At 38.8% G+C, this 20,604-nt stretch overlaps 1 protein-coding gene and 1 long non-coding RNA gene across 9 annotated transcripts; both read left to right on the forward strand.

Annotated features, from left to right (window-relative positions):
• Positions 1-317: 317 nt before the first annotated feature.
• Positions 318-10,682, forward strand: LOC309486328 (uncharacterized protein). Of its 7 annotated transcripts, none has more exons than XR_014201475.1 (8): positions 318-344; positions 1,204-1,262; positions 2,276-2,607; positions 2,702-2,933; positions 4,518-5,989; positions 9,065-9,882; positions 9,973-10,183; positions 10,317-10,682. XR_014201475.1 is itself a non-coding variant. In XM_082153588.1 (8 exons), the coding sequence occupies exons 5-7, from the start codon at positions 5,921-5,923 to the stop codon at positions 10,174-10,176; spliced, it is 444 nt and encodes a 147-aa protein (XP_082009714.1). In that variant the 5' UTR covers positions 318-344; positions 1,204-1,262; positions 1,522-2,607; positions 2,702-2,933; positions 4,518-5,920; the 3' UTR covers positions 10,177-10,183; positions 10,317-10,682. The 7 variants fall into 7 exon arrangements, 1 of the variants encoding a protein (XP_082009714.1); XR_014201476.1 differs by having other exon boundaries at positions 2,279-2,607; XM_082153588.1 differs by having other exon boundaries at positions 1,522-2,607; positions 9,065-9,235.
• LOC309486330 lies at positions 963-18,060 on the forward strand. Of its 2 annotated transcripts, none has more exons than XR_014201483.1 (3): positions 963-1,064; positions 14,409-14,967; positions 17,753-18,060. It is a non-coding gene; the product is annotated as an uncharacterized lncRNA (long non-coding RNA). The 2 variants fall into 2 exon arrangements; XR_014201484.1 differs by lacking the exon at positions 963-1,064 and adding an exon at positions 13,710-13,748 and having other exon boundaries at positions 14,874-14,967.
• The last annotated feature ends 2,544 nt before the right edge of the window (positions 18,061-20,604 follow it).

Genomic DNA, 20,604 nt, shown 5'->3' on the forward strand with positions numbered 1-20,604 from the left:
TTTTTTTTTATTAATTTTTTTTATTTATTAAATAAACCTTTATTAAACAACAAGGCGTTACAGAATGTAAGAGAAACAGAGCACAGACAAATGCTATGTAGAGCAGTACAGAGTAGCACAAATCTTTTCAACACTTATATTAAATATATGAAAAAAGAGAAAGAAAAATAAAACTACATATATAACAAAAGAAATAAAATATGAAAATACGAGCACATATCAATAGATTAAACATAGTTATTAAAGTACTACTAAAATAAAATCTCTTAGCAGCTGGGCTTTAGAAAATTTGCATTTTTCCAATGCACTAATAAACAAAGTTGGCAGCGCGTATAGTGATAACGGTAATAATATTTTCCCGAGATAACCGTTTAAATTGAAGTGTATAAGTCATTCTCATACAGTAGCAACATATTTTGGTATTGTTTCTGGAGTTGATAATCTATTAAAACCACACACAACAATATAAAAACACTTTAAGGTCGTACAACATTCAAATGTCACTTCCTAACATGAACAAACAATGAACAGCTGTTTTTTGTATTAACTAACATTAACAAAGATTCTTAAATACAGTAACAAATGTATTGCTCATTGTTAGTTCATGTTAGTTAATACATTAACTAAATTGAATAAAATAAAAGTTTTTGCAATATTTTCTTTCTTGTTTAAGTTGGACCCCCTAAAGAAAGATGCCCTGATTTCCCCCCTATGGACCCCAGGGCACTTGTGAATCTTTAGTATTTATTGCAAAATCACACTCATGGAAAGAAGGATTCATACTGAAAAAAGCTAACACATTTAAGTTGTAGGTCCTCCTTTATTTTTAGTCTTTTGTAATCCTGGCTCCAATTGACTTTATCTGAGGTGTAATGGTGAAGACTTGTTGAATCATGTCTAGGACTATTTTCCCTGTAGGTTTTCTAGCCACTTAAAAGAGAGGTTCTTTATCGAAACATCTTAAGATTTCTAAAGGAAGATGTTTGCTGGAAGTCGTGTTCCTCAGACTTGCTGAAACTGTTTGTAATGATGTTAGTCGTGTTCCTCAGACTTTCTCAGATTATGTGATCTACTGCTGTTTGCCAGTTGTGTTCCTCAGACTAACATTTTCTGTAGCTCAAAAACAATGTTCCTCAACAGAACTTTTTTTGTGTGTGCTCCAGTACTTCTAGAAGTTACTGATGCCATTTTTGTTTTTATCAGGTCTGTTGTACAGCATTGTCTCTGGACCATTGACAGAATTAACAGGCCTGGATGTTGAGGTAAAATATCATTTGCAAAGGACATTTGTCTGCATATCACTTTTCTATTAATTATTGGTTAGTCACAACTTGGGCTATTACTACTTTAACTATTTCTCATTTTACACTTACAACTTGAACTCCCTACAAACCACCAAGCAAAACCCTTTCACACAAACACAAATCTCTAAATCTTTAAGCTTTTGTACTTTGTAGTTTGCTGTTTATTAAACATATTTATTTATTTATTATTTATTTTAAACTGGGGCTCCCTCAACAGCAATTTGGCATTGACTGTGGAATCTTCATGATGATGGCGAGTGAACAGTTTTCCAGTAAAATATACATTTAATTCATGCTCTCTCACAAAATGTCCTTTAATGGTGTCTATAGCCCTTTTCACACATGCAGATTTTTCCTTTTCCTTTACTTTACTGGCACTGGACTTGTGTAAATGGAATAAGGCCCAAATGATGGCAGCACCGTGTCAACTCTCTTTGAAGCAGCTTTAGTTGTTTCCCTTCTCCTCAGTTCCACCTAAAGCAGTTTTTGTTAATGCAATGGGATTCATACTGTTGCGAAAGAGGATTCTCTCTTTTTATTTTCATTCAGCTTGCTGAATTCACATAGGCCTACACACACAAAAAGAGTAGGACAAACACAACTTTGCTATATTTGTAGTACTCTTGGTATGCTGTCATGGAGGCTCCATTTGATTTCACAATTGTCAGTATAACTTCAATGCTCATAGATATGGTTATAAAATATGCAATTTTGTTTTTGATTTGGTCCAGGAAGGGTGTCTGTGGTCCTTCCTGATATTTCTTCCCTTTTTAACCTTTTACTTTTTTGGGGGGGTGGGTTTTATTTTCTTGCTGCTATGAGGGTTAAAGTCAGAGATTGTTGTCCTTTTTTGCTTGATATAAACGTGGGCCTGTTAAGCCCTTTCGGACTGGAAAAGTGAGTTGGGCCTCCAAATTAACTTAACTTGCAACTTGAACTTTAAATGTATTGTACTCCGTTCTCTTCTTCAGCAGGACATGCCTTGCTAAAAGAGGTGGTGGTGCACAATGTTGGTGGAGAATCTTGAGATTGAAGGGTACCAGTGTCCAGGCCTGGCTGCAGGATGAAATGACTGAGGGGGCATGTGAAATTGTTAAGGGGGCTTAACTTTATATCATCAATGAACAATACACACTGATAACTTGCTTAGTAAAAAAGATAAGCCATCGTCATTTATTATGCATTATTATGCCATGGCCGGAGGCTTGCCCACTTTACCAAGCAGGGAATACAGATGGCCAGGGGAAGTCTGGACCCAATTTTCCACATCCCTAGGAAGAGAAAATAGGATGTGGTCACCATGGTAAAAATTAAAACTTGGTCTAAAGTCATCTTACTTGTGCTTTACATGTACTAAGCTATTATGTAATATGCATCTCACTCCCTTGTTTTAAAAGGAACCTGTCCCCTTAAAACTATGCAAGGTGAAGGAGCCATGCAGAGTTGAGTCCTCTCCGGAGGGAATTGGCATTTTGCAGGCATGTATCTGTGAAGCACATCTATGAGCCATAGTTTAAACTCACTCACAGGATCACAGTTAGTAATATGTGCACTCCATGTAGACATTCCAGCTTGCCACTTCTTACATACTGTATCTTAATCCAAGATGCAACAATAACTACATATAAGGTCTTCAGAGGTGGAAAGAGTACTGAAAATTTGTACTCAAGTACAAGTACCGTTACATTGCTGAAATAATACTCAATTACAAGTAAAAGTACTGGTGTCAAAAAAGTAATTAAGTAAAAGTACAAATTACTCTTCTCAAAAACTACTCAGAGTACTAGTTACTAGTTACTTTTTAGCTGGCGATAGTTAATGCATTACCAATAAAAATATACAACCAAATCATAGATTTATGTAGAAAATAGCTACTTTTAACACATTTTTACCTTATTGTCGAAGGACATTAATTAGTGGATACTGGAATTTCTAACTTCAATATGACACCTTGAAATATGTCAATATTCAGTAGGCCTAGCCTATAATTTTTAATACCATCGGGAAAACTACTACATACTAAATATTTTAATATCTACATTTTTGTCCATCCATTTTGTCAAGGCAATCATTATTTTCAAGCATTGAAAAGCACAACACTCATTGTAACCGTAATCTATTTGAATGGAAAAGTTTAATTCAAGTCTTCTGAAGAGACACGTCCACTTTATAAGGAGAGATTTTAATTCAGGCTTTTGTTTACATATTTAAACATTGATCAATAACCATTACAATAATCTAATATTTACTCACTCAGTGTATTTGTCTTTACAAAATACACTGTTGCAATAGCTCACACACAGCACGAGGAAGCTTGATTTCAATTCAAACTGAATTTAATTTGCAAAAAGACTAGATTTTTCATAACTTTTGACAGCGTTTAATTCAAGAGCATGGAGAGATTGGAGCTGGACGTCATTTGAGTCTGCAGTGAGAACCACTTGGAGAGATTCGCGATTACACATGATATGACACACAGTCCGAGAGCGCACACTCAATATCCGAGTCCAGTTCATTCGTAGCCTACATTTGAGAGCTCGCGTCCAGTTTTCTGCGATTACATGAATGTGCCCTTGCGTTATAATATTGTTCGTGACATTTGCCATTAAAATATGCCATAGAAACTTGCAGGTATTAATAAAATTATGCGTAATAGGCCTACCTGCAATCCCGCGCTGAGGGGAGGCGGGTGTGTCAAACTCGCTGTCGTTGAGATGAGAGAATGAGAACACGCAGCTGGTATCGTATTGGTGTATAGGCCAAAATGAGTATTGACAGATATTTCAGTATTGATATGTATCAAAATATAGATATTTTGACAGTACTACTATGTAGTTTGTTGTTCCAAACTTTCAGTCCAGCCATAATCACTCTGAGCTCCTCACCTCCTTCATGATCAGCTCTTCAAAACCTGCTGCGACTGCGGCGGCTTTCATTCAATCCAAATATCAGGGGTTTTATTGGTCCGTTTACGATCGAATATTTTTATTGGCTACCGAAATGCCATTCAAAGATTTGAATATCAATTAAAATTGTACTCAGTAACGAAATGTGATTTTACAAGTAGCGAAGTAGATTACTTAGCTTAATATGTACTTGAGTACAAGTAAAATTACAGATTTAAAAATATACTCAAAAAAGTACAAGTACCCAAAAAAACGACTTAATTACAGTAACGTGAGTAGTTGTAATTCGTTACTTCCACCTCTGAAGGTCTTCAACCCTGCTCCAGGGGACCCACTATCCTGCAGAGTTTAGCTCTAACCCTAATCAAACACACCTGAACCAACTAATCAATCTCTTGAAAATCACAGGCAGGTGTGCTGAAGCGGATTGGAAATAAACTTTGCAAATTTTACACATGATCTTCATCCTTGTTGTGGTGCTACAAGATGGTGACCCTGCAATTCATACCCAGTGAGAGAGGAATCCTTTCTGAAGGAAGCACTAGGGATGGGCAAATTACAGCTGTGTCCCAAAGTGAAGGCTGCGTCCTTCTAAGGACCCAGCCTTCCCAGCCGTCGAAGGACCCCGCCTACCCAGCCTTCCCACCCGTAGAAGGACGCTCCGAGTCTAGCCTTCGTAGGATTGTAATTGCCACCAGGTGTTCCCCATTATGCTGTCGCCTAGCAACGCTGCGATAGGAGAGCTGCCATCCTACGCGGCATCAATTAAAAATGTAAATGGAGCAAGACCACATCATTTAACTGATCATATCTCTGTATTTACAGCAGAATTAGTTGCCATGATGGTTGCACTCCAGTGAGGACGTAAAACCGAGATTAGTAGCTATATGTTCTGATTCGTTTGCAGCAAACACAAGCCTCGTAAGTGGAAATTAAGTATCAAGGCAAGACATTATATATGAGATTCTTGCAAATTTGCCAAGAATAAGTAGTGTAAGCTTAATAGTGTTTGTGTGGGTTCCTGCTCATGTGGGATTGGAGGCCAATGAAGTGGTAGATAGACTAGCAAAGCAAGCAGTAAAACATAATGAGATAAATGTGCAAGTGATGTTGAGCAAAAATGAAGTTAAAAGTAAAATAAAAGAATTCATAAACAATAAATGGCAAGAACTATGGAATAATGAGGTCAAGGGAAGACAGTTGTATAGTATTCAGAAGCGGAATAAGTGTTTTTGGGAATAGGAAAGAGGATACGATTGTTTCTCGTATTAGAATAGGGCACACACGATTAAATCATTCCTTGTTTAAGATAGGAAAACATGATACGGGAAAATGTAATTATTGTGATCAGGCAGAAACAATAGAACATGTTTTAATAAAATGTTTAAAATATGGAAAAGAAAGGTTAGTACTTAAGAGGATAGTAAGAAAATTGGGTGTGGTAGTATTCAGTATGGAAAGTCTATTGGGAAAGCAGGTAGAACAAGTAAAAATATATAGTGCGATAATGAAGTATCTTAAAGCAATAGGAGTAGATTGGAGAATTTGAAGTATAGGGGATATAGTTGTGATATTAGTGCTTCACACTCCAGTCCAGTTGGTGGCGGTAATGCACCGAAAGTTGGTTTGCCAACCGCCATAAAACACCAAACGAAGAAGAGGAAGACTACATCATTTTATTTTTTTTATTTTTATGTTTTACTGGAGGAGATGGTGGGGATGTTTCATCCCAGGCGCCGCCGGGTGATGTATCTCCGGCATTGTCAAGACCGTGGCCAGGTAAAGTAAACTGGTTTGCTGCATCCCAATTCAGAAGTTGCGTCCTTAATTGCTGGAGTACACAAGTTGAGACTGTACTTGAGTCATGTTATGATAGGCTACTTATGAAAATACAAAATACACATAAAGCTGTTCAAATGTTTTGTTATAGGCTAAGTTACCTTACGAAGATGCGATTTTTATGTATTTTATTCTCTTTATCATGGTGCTCTTATTCAGGCATGTTTCCAGTGTGCTTTGTTTTAACGCAGTCGAAGCATAAAACCCAAAACAATAAATAAACACCGTGAAATATACCTCTTAACCCTCTGGGCTTCTTCGCCCGAAAACGGGCGAAAACTTGAACGTTTCGAATTGTTTAATTTTTTTGCTTCATCGGATGGGGGTGAAACTTGGTGACTTTTGTTACCTATATGAACACACAAAAAAATCAAGGAGATGATTCTGATATGTTAAAGGGTCGTAAAAAAAAAAGTCACACTTAGCTTCCTCCCGCCCGAAAACGGGCGACATAGGAAATGAATGGGAAATACGAAAAAATATGAAAACTCAGAGAAACTTTTGGTGGTACAAGCTACAGATCAGCAACTGTGCTGAAATAAAGTGTACAGCAATGAAGGGGTGACACTCTAAAACATCAGGAGTGCAAATTAAGACACCCCCCCCCCCCCCCCACACACACAAACACACACACACACAAACACACACACAAACACACACACACACACACACACACACACACACACACACACACACACACACACACACACACACACACACACACACACACACACACACACACACACACACACAGAGAGAAATGAACTGGTAAGACTGAAACAGCAAATTTTGCCCCAAACTATATAAAAACGATATAATCATAATAACTCCAAAACTATAGCAAGGAGAGTCAAAAGTTAGGTATCGTTTGAAAGAACTCTTTTAAATTTTTTTGAAAATATAAATTACATTGCATTTGGACATTGTCCTGCCAAGAAACGGCGGATAAAAGAGAATATATATATATCATTTTTATTATGATTTTGCATATCTTTCTTATTTGTCATGGAATAACTCAGGAAGGAAATAAGGGAGAAGGAAAATTCTTTTTTAGTCCCCCTACATGTTAGCTGCATCTGGATAAAAAAATTATAATTTTTGGATAAAGGAATCAAAAGTTACAGCATTTGGAAAAGAGAGAGCCTTTTTGTACAGTCTTTGACACCCCCTCATGGGCAATTTTTTCTCCATGAAGAATATCTTGTCATAAAAGCAATAGATTATGTTAATTTTGGGCTCATTTTAATTGTAATAATATGCTGTAAAAAATGCAGTGCCATTTTCAATTATCTGTGAATGTTTCATGAGCTGTATGATGTTTTTGACACATTGCAGTACATTATTTTATAGATTATGAAAAAAAAAGAAATTCTATTTATCAGCAAATAACTCAGCAATACTTAAGAGTTTTTCAAAGTGGATACATTCACTGTAAAGTTCAGACTCTAAGCTTTCAAATGACATCAACTTTGTGTTAATCAAGGCAAGATTTTTGAAAAATATGGTAATGAATATTTTCGCAGCTAGGTGGCGCCTGCTGGCGGTACACTCGGTTTTAGAGGGATTACTCAGCACTCGTTTGGAGTTAATAAATGTAATTAGATGCATTAAAAAGCTGAGATCCTAAGCTTTAAAATGATATATAATTTGTGTTGTTCCATTCAGTGGTTGCTTAGTAATAAAAAAAAAATTCTTTCCGAATGGCAATAAATCAAATAAATAAATAAAAAAGCTATAGGCCGCCTATAGGCGGTTATAGGACATGACACATATTTATACATTTTGAAGCCACTAGATGGCGCTCTTCTCACTTGAAATTTTTTTTTTTTTAGGCCTGCACTCTATTTTGATGTGAAATGTTGCATTTATTGAAAAATAAAATAAAATAAATAAAATAAAAATATATATATTAATTCTAATGGAAAAAATAGCTCATAAAAATTATATAATTAATGCAAAGTATCATAAAAAATTCTAAATAATAATCAGAAAACATTATAGAACAAAAATATATTTGATTGGTTATCCTGGGAAAAAGTAAAGTAAAATTTTAAGGCTTCGTCCGTTTTCGGGCGGGAGGAAGCTAAGTGTAACCCATTTACGAAGAAGCCCAGAGGGTTAAATAAATACAGTGAAATATACCTCTTTAATATATGAAGAGTTCAGATGCAAAAGCCTCTAAGTGCCATCTGAAAATTTCTTCTGGAATGATAATTTTTATCAAGCTCGTATATTTAAGTTCAGTAATTTCACTTAAATGGCAATTAATAGGTAATTTTCATAGCCATTTAAGTGAAATTACTGAATTTAAATATACAAGCTTGATAAAAATGATCATTCTAGAAGAAATTTTCAGATGGCACTTAGAGGCTTTTGCATCTGAACTCTTCATATATATATATATATATATATATGTAAGGTAGGCTACTCCCGCTCGCCTTCGGATGCAGCCTTTTATATGGCATGCATCTGTATAGCAACAATTCCTTAAAATTGTGCTCGTTTCATTTTCAAAATAACCTGTGGTTGACTGTAAGCAAGTACATTCGTTAAGTATTCACATACAAATGTGAAGTAATGAGGGTTTTTTTCTCTTTCACAGGACAGCAACACTACAAAACCATGGTATTTTACAATATGATAAATTGTTCTATAGTAAACTACTCAACAGTAAATTACTTTAAATATAACAACCTTCAACATATTCAGAATTAAAATGCAACATACACATAGCCAAGCAGTAATATGAATGCAACAACATATCTAAAAACCCTGACAAAGAGGTTTTTTTATGCAGAATACTTAACTGTACTTTTACTCTTCATATCTTAAGCAAATTAAATATAAGTATGCAAGATAACACTTGTACATAAGTAAGGTTTTAAATATAACTACTAAGATTTCCCCAATGTGCCATTAATACTTACTAAAAGTAGTTTAAGTATCACTATATCTTCCAACAATTACTTTGTCACAACTTTAAACAATCTCTCTTTGTTTGTTTCCCTAAATCAGACCAGACCCCTGTTCTGCAGGATAAACCTGAGTGTGCCAGTGCTGGACAGGTTTTTTAATGACCGTGACACACGACCTGATTTTCGGCTGAGCAGGGAGGCCCTGAGAGTGCTGCTGGACCTGTTGAGAAGTGACCGGCAACACGGATGGGGTTCCACAATAGAGACCCTGGTATTTATTTTCTGGCTGGCGTGTGGTACATCCTACAGGGTCGTCTCCAGAGCATTTGATATGCCTCGTTCCACTGTCCACCGCATTGTCCACCGGGTCGCTGAGGAGGTGGTGGCCATCCGCCACCAGGTCATTCGGTTCCCCAACACCCCAGAAGACCTGGAGGCAGTTTGCCGTGGGTTTGCAGGGCTGGCCAGACACAGAGCTTTCTTGAAAGCTGCTGGAGCAATCGACGGCTGCCATGTCCGCATCAAGCCTCCAAGAGGCCCTGATGGTCAATGCTACAGGAACAGGAAATTGTTCCCATCCATAATCCTCTAGGCTGTTTGTGACCATCAGGGCCGCTTCATTGACACCTATGTGGGCTGGCCCGGGTCAGTGCATGACGCACGAGTGCTCCGGTACAGCCCACTGTACCCTCCTCCAGGGCACTTCATCCTCGCAGACGGAGGGTACCCATGTCTCCAACACCCTCTGCCCCTCATCACTCCTACAAGAGGCCAGTATGAGGTGTGGGAGCCCAGCGCTTTAATCTTCATCATTCCAGGACACGCTCCATTATAGAGCGTGCTTTTGGGATGATGAAGACCAGGTTCTGATCCATCTTCCTGAAAGCGCTGGAGGTGCACCACACCTTTGTACCTCATGTAAGTTAAATGAAAAATACATTTGCAAAAAACATAATTAACTTCTTTCTTCCAGACCAAATCATTTTTTGTTTTGTTTTTTCATTTCAGGTCATCACAGCCTGTGCCATCCTCCACAACATCTGCCTTGGGGTTGGTGACATCATGGCCCTGGAGGATGAGCATGAGGAGGATGATGCAGAGGATGAGGGGGAGCATGTTTTGGAGATGGTCAGTGGTGCTCCCTGGCGTGACCAGCTGTCTGCAGAGGTGTCTGCCCTGGAGGAGGTTCCCATTGACCATGATTACTTGTAACAGGCAAGTCAGAGAACTTAAAAGCTATAATGGCCAAAACCAAAAATTAATGTCCATAGAATGGGTTTACATGTTGAAAGCTTTGATTTGAGGATGAGAATTTATTTTATTATTCCCTCTTTTGAAATGATCTCAGTGAGATGGCAGCCGTCGATTGAGTCAGCCCTGCAAACCTGTTGTTAGACAATGCAGTGGACAGTGGAAATTATGCCGTCAAACACTCTGGAGACCATCCTAGATGATGTCCCACCCACCGGCAGAGAGGCCTTACCAGGGTCTCTATTGTGGAGCCCACCTAGGTCCAGCAGCACCACTAGGGTCTCCCTGCTCAGCTGAAATCTTAATGTATGTACTGTTCATTTAAATTTTGTCAGATGATATTTAAGTTATGTTGTAAATGGTTTATTATTTATAAAACGTTATTTATCTATATTTATTTTTTCCAAATGTTATTATTGTATAAAATATTGTTTGTTTTCAAATTGCCTGTCAAACCTGTCATTAAAAAAATAAGCAATGTCAAGAACTGTTCCTTTTTATTTCATATCCCAACACATCAAGTTACTTAAAAAATAAACAATGCACAGAAATGGAACAAAAATAATGTTTATTCATTTTAAATAAACTGTACACAAGTTTGAAAAAAAAAATACATCATTTAATATAATATAAAAATAAACTGTACAAAACTTAAGTTTCCTTTTTCCATTTAATGTAAATAAAAAATCCTCTTTTATATATTAATAAAAACAAATATTTCTCCACCATACGCTCAAGAAGCGCAAACAGCCTGTCCATCCTCTCCCTGCTCTCTCGAGCTCTCCTCTCCTCTGCCTCCCTTTGCAGAGCTATGTCCTCTCTAATGAGGTCCAGCATCTCCTCCTCATAGTCCCGCTTTCTCCGTGGTGGTGCGGGTGCTTCTGCTGCTGCTACGGGTGCTGGCTCCTCCTCACTGTGGCCACCCACTGCTTGACCCTGGTCTGTCCTCAGGGATTGAGGCGATGAGGACAGGGGGATTGGTAGAATGCCTCTGCCCCAACACCTCATCCATAGCCGCGTTTCCACTGTCGGGCCAGGGCCGGGCTAGGGCTAACAGCGAGCCGAGCCGGGCCAGTGGCCTCGGGCCTCAAGCACCGGGCTTGCGTTTCACTGCAGCGCTGCCCTAAACCCCGCCCTTAACACGCCTTCCTGGATCAAACGTCATACAACCCCACCCATTTCAGCGGGAATTATGATGTTCATTCAGGCAGGAAGTTAGGAAGTTAGAAAACTTAGATTTTAAGAAGATAGCATGTATTAACTCACCGTCCGCGGCTGCCATAGTGTCCCGACTTGTCTCTCCACTAACAGAGGGACGGTGACCCAGCACACCGTTCATCAAGTCGAACCATGGAAAGTTCCTTCTCTGGGCACCGCTTTGTCCATTGTGCGTTTTAATCGCCTTGTACTGCGCCCGCAACTTTTTTATTTTTTCCCGAACTTGAAGCGTTGTTCGCTGAATGCTTAGCTTAATAAGTTCAGCAACGATGTATTTTATAACGTCCTCGTTTCTGCACACGCCGTCAAATTGACGTTGTACCCTTTCTTCTGCCCAAATGCTCAGAAGAGCTTTGGTATCTTCGACAGACCAGTACAGGCGATTCTCCATTTCGAGCAGCGTTTATTTTTTGCGATATAAAAAAGTGAAATGTGCATCTTGCCGCAGACCATAACTTTCCCTAACACCGATAAACTCCGCCTTTTACCTTGACCACGCCTCTAGCCCGAGCTGGCCCAAGGTATTCGATGGGCCAGAAATCCTGGCCGTTGGCCCCGAGTAAGCCCCGATCAAGCCCCGGAAGTGACAGTGGAAACGCGACTGGCCCTGGCACGCACTAGCACGGCCCGGCCCTGGCCCGACAGTGGAAACGCGGCTAATGAGGACAAACCAGGGCCACGTTTCAGCAGTGGGTTTCCCACTCACTCCCTCTCCTGTCCCAGGACACTTGCAATCCTAAGGCAGAGCAAATTAACCATGGCTTGTTAACAACAACAGCACAATACATTTCAGCAAAGATGTGTGTATTAACTTTCTTACTTTGTATTTTGTTTTTAAGTTGTCCCATTTTTTTTTTTTTTTTTTTTGCCTGCATGGGGGTTACCTTCCCCAGCAGGCCCATTTTCTCCAGAATTGCTCTAAAAAAGCAAAAAAGGGTACTTATGAAAAATTATAACACAGGGGTGCAAATGAAATATTAACATTAGTGCATTGTTAAAACTGAAAAAAGACACATCAGGACATGCATTCAAAATAGTTTAGAAATCATATTTCTGGATACTCAAATGTGGTTAAAACCTTTGTAAACATAACTTGCATGACAGCACTACAAAAACACATAAAAGTGAAACCCATTGCATCATCTACAGCTTTTCTTATTGTTGTGGGTTTTCTAGGGTGAATGATATTTATTATAATACACAAGTGAGACAGACTACTGCAAATTTTACAAGCAGGTGTGTTGTCTTACCTCCAAGCCACGCTAGCGGAGTTTTTCACCCCGGTAAATAAATGCTCGTTTTCAGACCGCAGTTTAATAAACTGAGCGGTCTGCTCCTTGCTCCCTGAAAATTATTAAAGTAATTAGCACAAGTTTTGCGTCTAACCACCTGACAAATAAAGCCACCCAATGGTAACAAAGGAGTTAAGATGAAGTTTATAAGAAATAAAAACTTGTGGCTTTTGACTGTGGTTTCGCTAGCTATTTAAGTAAATGAAAACATAATACTTATATTTAAAAGTGAATTTTCCCCAGAGAATGTCTAATAGGAAGAGAATTGGCACTCTCTGGTTACTTCCAGTTTCTGGACTGGCTGCAGTAGTGATGTAGTACTCGAGTCCCGTCTCTGACTTGTTCCTTCAAAGACTCGGTCTTGACTCGGTCTCGTCCCTTCAAAGACTCGGTCTTGACTCGGACTCGGCATAGGCGGTCTCGTCCCCCTCACTAGTCCACTAGAATACATACAACTAGAAAAATTTAATTTGCTCTGCATGTCCTAACTATGATTAAAAAAAGCAGCACTGTTGAAGCAGTTTAGAAAAATAGGCAGAAGATGATGCATGTGGTAGGGATAGTAAAAGCATAGTCCATATTAAACAAAAGCTTCTGACAAGCTTGCCACTGATATACTCCGTCCTACACCGACTAGTGATGGCCGGTTCGTGAACGAATCAGGAACATGGTTTAAATAACGAGGCAGTTCAGTGTAGCGTTGATCATGTAAGTCAGAAATAAAAAATGTATTCATTAAGCTTTATTCCACTTTACGGTTTACGTGATATATCAAACCATAGTTAGAAGCTCAAGCAAAGTATAGCATCTATCAAATTCCCTTTGCAGATAAGCTTCCATTCCCCTGCAAGTACGCTGTACATCTGGCAGCCGCCTGCAGAATGGGTCTGTCTGCGGACTGCAAGAGAGGGGCGTAACTTAAAGGGGGCGTAACTTGAAGTTGTCCAAATCACACAGAACCGCACGATATGTCAGAACGAACTAGATGTTATTGGCAAGATGGCAGCTCGTGTAGTGATAACGGTAAGAATATTTTCCCGAGATAACCGTTTAAATTGAAGTGTATAAGTCATTCTCATACAGTAGCAACATATTTTGATATTGTTTCTGGAGTTGATAATCTATTAAAACAACACACAACAATATAAAAACACTTTAAGGTCGTACAACATTCAAATGTCACTTCCTAACATGAACAGCTGTTTTTTTTATTAACTAACATTAACAAAGATTATTAAATATAGTAACAAATGTATTGCTCATTGTTAGTTCATGTTAGTTAATACATTAAATAAATTGAATAAAATAAAAGTTTTTGCAATATTTTCTTTCTTGTTTAAGTTGGACCCCCTAAAGAAAGATGCCCTGATTTCCCCCCTATGGACCCCAGGGCACTTGTGAATCTTTAGTATTTATTGCAAAATCACACTCATGGAAAGATGGATTCATACTGAAAAAAGCTAACACATTTAAGTAGTAGGTCCTCCTTTATTTTTAGTCTTTTGTAATCCTGGCTCCAATTGACTTTATCTGAGGTGTAATGGTGAAGACTTGTTGAATCATGTCTAGGATTATTTTTCCTGTAGGTTTTTAAGCCACTTAAAAGAGGTTCTGTTCCTGGATTCCTAATATTTAGTCAGGGGAGAATGCTTTGTCGAAACATATTAAGATTTCTAAAGGAAGATGTTTTTTTGGAAGTCGTGTTCCTCAGACTTGCTCAAACTGTTTGCAATGATGTTAGTCGTGTTCACCAGACTTGCTCAGATTGGTTGTAATGATGTTAGTTGTGTTGCACAAACTTGCTCAGATTGTTTGAAATGAGACGTGTTCGCCAGACTTGCTCAGATTATATGATCTACTGCTGTTTGCCAGTCGTGTTCCTCAGACTAACATGTTCTGTAGCTCAAAAACATCATTTGCAAAGGACATTTGTCTGCATATCACTTTTTTTAAAATTAATTATTGGTTAGTCACAACTTGGGCTATTACTACTTTAACTATTTCTCGTTTTACATTTACAACTTGAACTCCCTACAAACCACCAAGCAAGACCCTTTCACACAAACACAAATCTCTAAATCTTTAAGCTTTTGTACTTTGTAGTTTGCTGTTTATTAAACATATTTATTTTTTATTTATTTTAAACAGGGGCTCCCTCAATAACAATTTGGCATTGACTGTGGAATCTTCATGATGATGGCGAGTGAATATTGTTTCTTTGCACCGCAGTTCAGAGAATCCTGTGAGTCATCAGTTTCTCCCGAAATACATGCAAGAAAGTGGCTGGTGAACTGTGAGAAGAATAGAGTAAACTTTATAGTTACTTCCACGATGTTTGTCTGATATGAATAACATGTCGGCAAATTATATTTGAATAGATTGTTTTGCTGCTTCCACAGACAGTGTGTATTTTACAAACTAGTGCTAGTGCTTTTACTAGTGCTTATGTGTATTTATTTAAATGTCTGAAACGTAAAATAAACATTGTAAGGTTGAAAACACTGCATAGTTGTGATATATGACAGCGCTGAGCGCGTCCGTCTCTGGCTCAGCGCCAGTCTGGCAGTTCTGTCGTCACTGAACATTCTAAATCCCACATGTGGGACCGTACTCTCAGGGGCACTGAAATAAAAATCCCATATATGGGACTGTACCGCTCAAAAGGTTAAACATTTCATTTGTAACCATGAATACAAAAATGAAACTGAGGGGGCACAAATCAGATCTGAGGGGGCAATGCCCCCTTTTGCCCCCTCGTGGCCCCGGGCCTGCCAGTGTTTAAAAATAAATAAATAAAATAGAGATAAATTCAAGTTAATATTAGCAGTAATCTGGGGCAGCAAGTTTTTTTTTTTTTTTTTTTTTTTTTTACTTACTACTACAGCCATGGCCGGAGCTTGCCCACTTTACCAAGCAGGGAATACAGATGGCCAGGGGAAGTCTGGACCCAATATTCCGCATCCCTAGGAAGAGAAAATAGGATGTGGTCACCATGGTAAAAATGATGGCAAAAATTGTACAGGCCCAAAAACTTGGTCTAAAGTCATCTTTCTTGTGCTTAAAGCCTGGTTCACACGGGACGATTTTAAAATTGTCGGCCGATTTTACAAACCTGAGACAAACACACGGCAAAAAAAAAAAAAAAAAAAAAATCACAGGTCTAACAGTTTTGGTCGTACAGTGTGTGGTGCGCAGCCACACGGCAAAATCAACACATCACACACGAACCGATTTGACTCCCGAGCATTCCCAGGTCAGACGGGAAATCTCGCAAAATCCCTCGAGACCAAACGTGACTTCAGAGTAAACAATCATGGTGGACGAAGAGGATGCAGTGGCGATAGTTTGTAGTTTGTTTTTAACCGAAAAAAAAAACGTTATCAAAAGAAAAGGCGGTGGTCAAAGAAGTGGAGACAACGCTAGCTGCCGCCGGCTGTTTTGATTTTGTTTCCCGGTGCTTCCTCGCTGCCTCGTCACCTCGCTTTCTGATTGGCTACACGCCACAGTCCACAGGCTGCGTGCTCGTTTGTCCCCCGGGGGACACCACACACGAGGAGAAATCGGGCCAAAAAAATCCAACATGTTGGATATCCCCGATTTGAGATCGGAGCGGTCCCGACGTCCTTCCGAGCAGACGAGAGCAGTCTTAACACACCACACACGGCAGGAATATCTGATCAGATTATTTTACGATAATCGGAGCATCCTTAAGATTGTCGGAAGGGGTGAATCGGGGCTAAAATCGGCCTAATTATCCTGCTGTGTGAACCAGGCTTTACATGTACTAAGTTATTATGTAATATGCATCTCACTCCCTTGTTTTAAAAGGAACCTGTCCCCTTAAAACCATGCAAGGTGAAGAAACCATGCAGAGTCGAGTCCTCTCCGGAGGGAATTGGCATTTTGCAGGCATGTATCTGTGAAGCACATCTATGAGCCATAGTTTAAACTCACTCACAGGATCACAGTTTATATATAAGTGTATATATATAAGTAATATGTGCAATCCATGTAGACATGCCAGCTTGCCACTTCTTACATACTGTATCTTAATCCAAGATGCAACAATAACTACATATATGGCAGAGGTCTTCAACCCTGCTCCAGGGGACCCACTATCCTGCAGAGTTTAGATCCAACCCTAATCAAACACACCTGAACCAACTAATCAATCTTTTGAAAATCACAGGCAGGTGTGCTGAAGCGGATCGGAAATAAACTTTGCAAATTTTACAAATGATCTTCATCCTTGTGGTGCTACAAGATGGTGACCCTGCAATTCGTACCCTGGCTATCACATGCACACGTTCCTGGAGGATAGTGAGAGAGGAATCCTTTCTGAAGGAAGCACTAGGGATGGGCAACTGAAGCCTCATGAAGCACTGAGGCTTTCCCCTGAATGTTTTGGGAAAAGATTTGAAGCATCAAGAGTGTCGAAAACAGCGCCATCTTGTGGCAGGTCAAATTTATAGCAGCCATGTTTATGAGCAACTGAGTGTGTGCAGCGCCGTAGTTTTATCCATTAAGCACAAATAAAAGCCTGACTATGTTAAATATTCAGTTTTCTGATAATATGATTCTCATATTAAAGTGTGGCAATAAATTAAATGCAACAATTTTATTACTAATTACTATAACTATAATTAATACTAATTATAAAAATACCAACACAGTTGCTTGATGCAAGTAAACGTTGGTCTAATTATTTTATGGTTTCTATGCTGTTTATGTGCCAGAATATATGATCATGTAACATAGGCTATAGGCTTATTTATATATAAAAATTGTTTTTAGTAAATGGACTTAAACTTCCAAAAACCTGTAGAGTAGTGGTCTGGGTTCAAACATTCGACATGCAAAGTGAAGCATAGAAAGTGAGGCTTTGTTTTTTCGTTTGTCTTGCTGTGGTGGCACACCACTACTAAAATGAATACTGAGGAAACACTGCTACCAGAAAATTTCGTATTTAAAAAAAGAAAAGTCTGAACATGTTTTACACATGAACCTTTCTCTTCTTTTGTCATCAGGTGTGGTAAACTGGAACTCCTTTTCAGAGGAGCGTAGAAGGACCTACAGATCTCTGTATCTAATCTGTTGCATTCAATGCAATTCTATGTACAAAGACTGTGAAGGATACTGGGGATGTGGACAAAGAGGAAAACCACAAGAATTATATTCTGAAAATGATTTTGCAGGATACTGCAGCATGGACTGTTTTTATGCGGCTGGAGGCACGATCTGATTTTCTATTGACAATATTAGTGCCAGAACATATAGATTGGTTTTGCATAAACCTTCATTGTTATGCTCTTCAATTAAAATATTTTGTGATGAGTGTGCTTGTCAATTTGTCTCAAAAGTATCAAAAGGTTTGACTGCGGTGCATTTAGCTGTTCATTAGTGTTATGTCAAAAACTAGATGTACCGCATGGCGGTACAAAATATGACCGCCGCTCAGGCCTGCACTGGCTTTCCACAAAAATAAATGACGTGGAGCAATTTGGCTGTATTGTGTGTTTATGTATATACCTAAAAAAAGTAGTAGTATGTACATGTCTGTCTGTGTGTGTGTGTGTGTGTTTGTGTATGTGTGTGTCTGTGTGTATGTGTGTCTGTGCGTGTATGTATGCGTGCGTACATGTGTGTGCGCGTGTGTGTTTGTGTGTGTGTGTCTGTGCATGTGGATTTGTATGTGTGTGTATGGGTGTGTGTCTGTGCGTGTGGATGTCAGTGTGTGTGCATGCTTGCGTTTGTTTGTATTCCTGCATGTGTGTGTGTGACAGTATCATCCTAAACCAGCAACCCTTCGCTCAACACCACCATCTACAGGCCGATGAGTGTACAGTCACTAAATGTGCACATAAATGAATTTATTTTATACCCCCCCCCCCCCATGGATGAAATTCTACGAAACTTAGCATACCCCCAGAGGACGTCAAGTTAATCATACACATGAAATATGGTGCAGTTCTGAACATCTCAACTGAAGATAGGGGCGATTAAAGCAGAATAATATTGCATTTTCATTTTTTATGGGAGGGGCGCAAATCACAAATGAGTGATTATGGGCTAGGTTGATGTGGGCCCTTAAGACCAACATACCATAAACATTTCTTCATCCTCGGTGCCACGGTTCAGGTAGTTATTTAGGAAAAACTGAATTTTTTGGGTTTGGGGGGGCCCAGCGCGGGGGGGGAGTGGCCCCCGGGGACCAAACGAAATTTTTCCGTAAAAGTCTAATGGGGGCCAAATAATTGATAAGAGCGATTCAGAAGCATACAGAACTGTTCTGTAATCACTCTCGCTGTAATTTGATGTGATACACCGATGCTCTCGTGGTATTTTGATGTACCTTGTACAGTGCTGCTTCAAGTGGAAAAAAACAGTGAGCAACTTGAAGTGGGTGTAACTTGGAGTCCTGCAGGCTGCAGATTCTATTGCTCGCTTCGCCCCATACATACTCTGATTGGCCTGATTCTCTTTCAGAGGCATAGCCATGCATGATAGGAAATGTGTTTGTAGTCAGTGTAGGACGGAGTATATCCTTCAAATCTATGAACTTGAAAAGATGCGGGTTTGAATAGATCTAAATTTAGTCTTTTTGAAGTGTACAAATGTTTTTGAGTAGTCACTATTTACAATGGCAAGCTTGTCAGAATCTTTTGTTTAAATAACATTTTATTGGTATTTTGTAAGGATAATGAAGACTCCAATAATAATGACATTCCTCAGGATAATGTAGACTCCAAGGATAATGACATTCCTCAGAGACTCCGACATTCCTCAGAGACTCCAACATTTCACATTAAAGACATCTCTAAAACACAGAGAGTAATGCATAATTGTTCATTTGCATTCATTTAGCCTATGCAAATTACAAATGAGAAATACATCTAAGCAATTTACCAAAACAGTTACATCTGAACATCAGAAGTGATATAAGCCTAATACAAAGTTCCAAGATTGTCACTAAGATATAATAGAGATCAAAATGACAAAATGTGAAAGTGTGTGTGTAAATATATAGTGCCTTACGAAAGTCACATTTTGTTATGTTGCTGCTATATGTTAAACTACTTTAAATTACTTTTTTTTCCACATCCATACTACACACTCCATACACCATAATGACAAAAAATTAAATTAAAATAAACAGATGTTACAACTTTGCAAATGTATTAAAAAGGAAAACCTGAAATAAGTTAATTGTAGAAGTATTCAAACCCTTAACTCAGTACTTGGTTAAAGGGATAGTTCAGGCCCCCCAATTTTTTTTTTTTATCATCTGTATGAGTTTCTTTCTTCTGTTGAAGTAAAAATAAGATGTTTTAAAGAATGTTGGTAACCAGACAGTGGACAGCACCCATTGACTTCCATAGTAGGAAAAAAAATAATATGGAAGTAAATGGGTGCCATCAACTGTCTGGTTACCAACATTCTTTAAAACATCTTATTTTTACTTCAACAGAAGAAAGAAACTCATAGGTTTAGAACAACATAAGGGTGAGTAAACGATGACTGAACTTTCATTTTTGGTTGAACTAAGCACCTTTACAGCCTCAATTCTTTTAGATGTGACAAGCTTTGCACATTTGTATTTGGCGATTTTCTGCCATTCTTCTCCTCAGATCCTCTCAAGCTCTTTCAGGTTGAATGGGGACCGTCGGTAGACAGACATTATTAGGTGTCTCTGGAGATGTTCGATTGAGTTCAAGCCCAGGCTCTGGGCCACTAAAAGACATTCACAGAGTTGTCCATAAGCCACTCTTGCATTGTATTAGCTGTGTGCTTATAGGGTTATTGTCCTGTTGGAAGGTGAACCTTCTGCCCAGTCTGAGGTTCTGAATGCTCTGGACTACACTTTTATTAAGGCTAACTC

This window comes from Leuciscus leuciscus (genome assembly GCF_965113295.1).
Source record: "Leuciscus leuciscus genome assembly, chromosome: 22".
Lineage (NCBI taxonomy): Eukaryota > Metazoa > Chordata > Actinopteri > Cypriniformes > Leuciscidae > Leuciscus > Leuciscus leuciscus.

Bases quoted from the DNA above. Each gene is read 5' to 3' on its own strand.
- LOC309486328 (XM_082153588.1), top strand. From the start codon at position 5,921: ATGGTGGGGATGTTTCATCCCAGGCGCCGCCGGGTGATGTATCTCCGG. The intron at 5,990-9,064 runs GTAAAGTAAACT...TCCCTAAATCAG, and splicing joins ATTGTCAAGACCGTGGCCAG to ACCAGACCCCTGTTCTGCAG. The intron at 9,236-9,972 runs GTATTTATTTTC...TTTTCATTTCAG, and splicing joins GTTCCACAATAGAGACCCTG to GTCATCACAGCCTGTGCCAT.